General features: G+C 41.9%; 1 protein-coding gene across 1 annotated transcript; it reads left to right on the forward strand.

The window, feature by feature from the left end:
• The first annotated feature begins 2,081 nt into the window (after positions 1-2,081).
• Positions 2,082-4,076, forward strand: LOC103436305 (uncharacterized). The gene is made up of 2 exons (XM_008374729.4): positions 2,082-2,941; positions 3,098-4,076. The coding sequence occupies exons 1-2, from the start codon at positions 2,178-2,180 to the stop codon at positions 3,789-3,791; spliced, it is 1,458 nt and encodes a 485-aa protein (XP_008372951.3). The 5' UTR covers positions 2,082-2,177; the 3' UTR covers positions 3,792-4,076.
• The last annotated feature ends 221 nt before the right edge of the window (positions 4,077-4,297 follow it).

Below are 4,297 nucleotides of genomic sequence, written 5' to 3' on the forward strand. Positions count from 1 at the left end.
AACATGAAGGGTAAAGCAAAAGAAAAGTAGGACAAAATCCTAAAAATATAAATTTAGGGTCAAATTTCTTTATCCCCAGGTCTGCTGAGTTGTAAAATTCTGATAATATTCTAATTCCTTAGCATGATTTCTGACTATGGTCAATTATTCTCCGCCAAAAATTTATTGTTGTCAAGTCTCAATTTCTTTGATTAAAACTCTGAACCTAGACTTATTATGCGACTGATTCATTCCTATCCCACCAGCCACAATCTTCGATCCTTAAAATATTCTAATCCTTATCAGAAAGCATCTCCATCCTCAACAATCCTAACTTATCCAGGACTCGGCTACTCTATCAACACTAAATTTTTCTTCTAAGCCGAGCACTTTGCCATTGAGCCGAAAATCAATTCCCCAAAAATGTAGAAAATAAATCAATTCTAATTGAACAAACGAACGTAGTTACAAGGACAAACAAACCTCTCCGATGACCTAACTTAAAGAGAGATCTTAGACAATAAAATACAATCTTGAAATCCCATAAACTTTTCTATTTTCTGATGCTCCAACAATAACCTCTACGTCACCTTTTTTTTTTTTTTTTTTTTGGTAAACACCTATATATGACCTTTATCCTATCCCCACAAAGACTGGGACCAACTTGTTACATACCCTCAACTACAAGGGTCCAAAGTGCAATTAGCTTTAATTTTAATTGATTAATCTTAATGGTCAAATCCGTGGGACCCATATTGGATGTGGTTGGTCAGAGTGGCGTCCAACCCCGGTCCTCTCTGGCATAAATTTTGGGCACAGCTGTCCGCTGGTTGGAGCTCCGACAGGGCTCCAACGGATCGCCCTGTAGTGCAATTTTATTTCCCATAAAGCTCTTTGTGGGCCATACTCGAATCCGTACTACAGAACCCGAAAACCGAGAAGGGTCCGAATATTACATGAGTGGGATGCTCTCTGCTGGCAAATTATAAAAAAGGAAATTAACGAAAAGATTTGAAAATTTTAAATTTTAATAATAAAATTTAAATTTAAATGATTAAAGTTCCATTATAAAAAATTAATTGGGTGGGTACGTGCGCATTGTGATCCAGCTTCCTCCTTCCAACCCACGCACGCTCATACGTTTCTAAAAGGAGCCCGAATCATCTGTGGCTCACTTTTTGTCAGTTTCCGTGAGCTGGTTTTTTGATTGCGACACATGTCTGCCGCTGCCCCTATGGTATTGGCTGAACCTAATTTGAAATTTTTCAACATTTAAATAGAATATAAAGTAGAAAATTGTAATTTTGTAATTTGTTGATTGAATTGTAGGAGAATGTGATGAAATGAAAATATGTTTGACAGCTAGAATTCCAGCCGTTCTGGATGAAATTTACACTTGTCAACAAATTAATATTCTCTGTGTCATTTTATGAACGTTAGAAATGATTTATTATTAATACGTATTTTTCAATTATGCAAAGTTTTTCAACATGGAAAATATTTCCTTATAAATAAGGAAATGTCATCATAACTTTTGTTTTTTTTGTTCGAAAATTGTCGTTGTATTGGCATGCCCATCAGTTTTGACCATTATATGTAAGTTCGTGAATTGAATTTTTGTTAGAATGTAATTAATATAATACTATTAGAAACTAAATTGTAGTACTCTTATCATTAAATATCCTCACTGTCATGCCATAAGAAACCTATCGATATTAAATGAGGGATAATGAAGATATAAATTGTATTAAGACAATATTAACTCGTATTCCTCTATCTATTGAATGGTTATTGTTAGTTTAGCAAAACATATTACAAGTAAAATCTCATTTAAAAGTTTCCACACTATAATGTAATATGTGACGAGACGAGAATTTGAAGTAGACACTAAACATATTTTGTCTCTTTATCGAACTAGTTCTCGAGTATTCTAATCACCATAATTTTTCTCTTTAAGTCATAAATCATTAACCTTGTGAAAACAATTTTTTTATCAAAATTTAATTTGTTTATTTCTCCAAACTACCATAAAATCCATTTAAATATTAATAAATATGAAATATTTTGTCCATAAAAATGAAAATCTGAAAGAAGAAAAAGGAAAGAGAGCCCATGCTTAGGTCATTGAGTTCGGCCGCAGCCTATAGAGTCTCTGCACATCAGACTCTAGCTGTTTTTACAGCCTGTCTCTCGTCTTCATGTCTCTATCTTCTTCTTCCAGTCTTCACGCTCCTCTCTCCCCCTCTCTCTCCCCTTATATTCCTAATCCCACCCAAAACCCAACAATCACAACGATCAAACCTCCCAGATCAAACCCTGACCAAACCTCCCAAACCCTTTCAATGGATCCGTGCCCGTTTGTACGGATCCTCGTCGGGGACTTGACCCTCAAGTTTCCCATGGCCTCCAGGCCCTCCTCCGCCACCGTCCACCCCTCCTCCTCCCCCTGCTTCTGCAAGATCAAACTCTCCAACTTCCCCCACCAGGTCTCCACGGTCCCGCTCATCGCCAACGACGGCCAAGCCGCGCAGACGGCCACCCACAACCACTCCCTCGCCGCTTGCTTCAATTTGAACAAAACCCAAATCGAGACTTTATCCTCCAAGCGATCCATCTTGAAAATCGCGGTCTACACGGGTCGGGTCGGCGCCACTTGTGGGTTAAACAGCGCGAAGTTGTTGGGTCGGGTTAATGTGCCGTTGTCAGAGCTGGGTGTGGCGGAGTCCAGGCCCGTTGTGTATCAGAACGGGTGGATCGCCATTGGTGGGAAGAAGAAGAGTAACGGCAATGGCTCCTCGTCGGCGGAGTTGTATTTGAGCGTCCGAGCCGAACCCGACCCGAGATTCATTTTTCAGTTCGACGGAGAGCCCGAGTGTAGCCCTCAAGTATTTCAAGTACAAGGGAATGTGAAGCAGCCGGTCTTCACTTGCAAGTTCGGCTTCAGAAACGATTTGCAATCGAGGTTAGTTTTCACTTTCCAGTCCTAATCACATGTTTGGTTGCCGAGAAAATCTCTCAATTTTGCCCTAGTGCGAAATTGGATTTCCGCAATAGGAAACAAATAAATCGCCACTCAATAACTAATTTTCCTTTTTAATTTCTTTTTGTTTTTCAATAGGTCAATGTCATCACAGCCAGGCACACCGCGAAATTGGCTGCCTTTCGGTGGGACCCACAAGGAGCAAAGCGCGAAGGAGCGGAAAGGGTGGTCGATCACGATCCACGACCTATCCGGCTCGCCCGTGGCGGCGGCGTCGATGGTGACCCCGTTCGTAGCCTCGCCAGGTTCACACCGCGTGAGCCGGTCCAACCCGGGAGCGTGGCTCATCCTCCGCCCGAACGAGGGAACGTGGCAGCCTTGGGGCCGGCTAGAGGCTTGGCTCGAGCGCGGCGGCTCCGACAACGTTGGGTACCGTTTCGAGCTCCAGAACTCGACTCTCGCGAACTCCACCCTCGGCGCAAAAAATGGCGGGAAGTTCTCGATCGACCTGACCTCGAGCCTGACTCCGGCGAACAGCCCCCACAGTAGCTTCGACTTAGGGTCGGGGTCGTCGTCCAGACCGGGATCCGGATCCGGATCAGACTTCGGGTTCGGGCTGCTTCCCAGCCTGGTACAGAGAGGGTTTGTGATGTCCTCTACGGTGGAGGGTGTCGGGAAGTGTAGCAAGCCGGAGGTGGAGGTCGGGGTACAGCACGTGACCTGCACGGAAGATGCGGCCGCTTATGTGGCATTGGCGGCGGCAATGGATCTGAGCATGGATGCTTGCCGGCCGTTTTCTCAGAAACTCCGGAAGGAGCTGAGGCAGCAGTAGATTCGCTGGGGGATGGTTGTCGTTTAGAGGGAAGGCATTGTCGTTTCGGATTCGGCTAGGCATCGGATTCTTTTTTTCTTGGTGATTAACTGCCAACACAGCATTATTTTTTCGGCTGCCGTTTTTCAAATTTTTAAATTTTTAAATTTTGTTGGATGAGAGTGTACAGTGAGGAATGAGTCGGCAGGATTTAAATTTTTAGATTAATTATTTTTTTTCTTGTAATTTTTGTGAATTGATTGGGCTATTTGGTTAATACATGATTGAGTGTTTGTTTGAGAAGAATCCAATGTTTGATGGGAAATTTATAAAATTATTTTTGATGGGAAATTAAATCCAGGCTGTCCAGAGTGGATGTATTGGGTGTAATGATAAGGATTAATAACTGGTTGATTGATTATTTGATTAAATACTTGGACGTGTGTGTAATTGTAACCCTAATTAAATAATTTTTTGGTAGGCAATTACGTTTTTTCTTTTTTTATAGAAAATTTTGCTTTTGTGAA

The sequence above is a fragment of the Malus domestica genome, chromosome 05 (genome assembly GCF_042453785.1).
Source record: "Malus domestica chromosome 05, GDT2T_hap1".
NCBI classification, from domain to species: domain Eukaryota; kingdom Viridiplantae; phylum Streptophyta; class Magnoliopsida; order Rosales; family Rosaceae; genus Malus; species Malus domestica.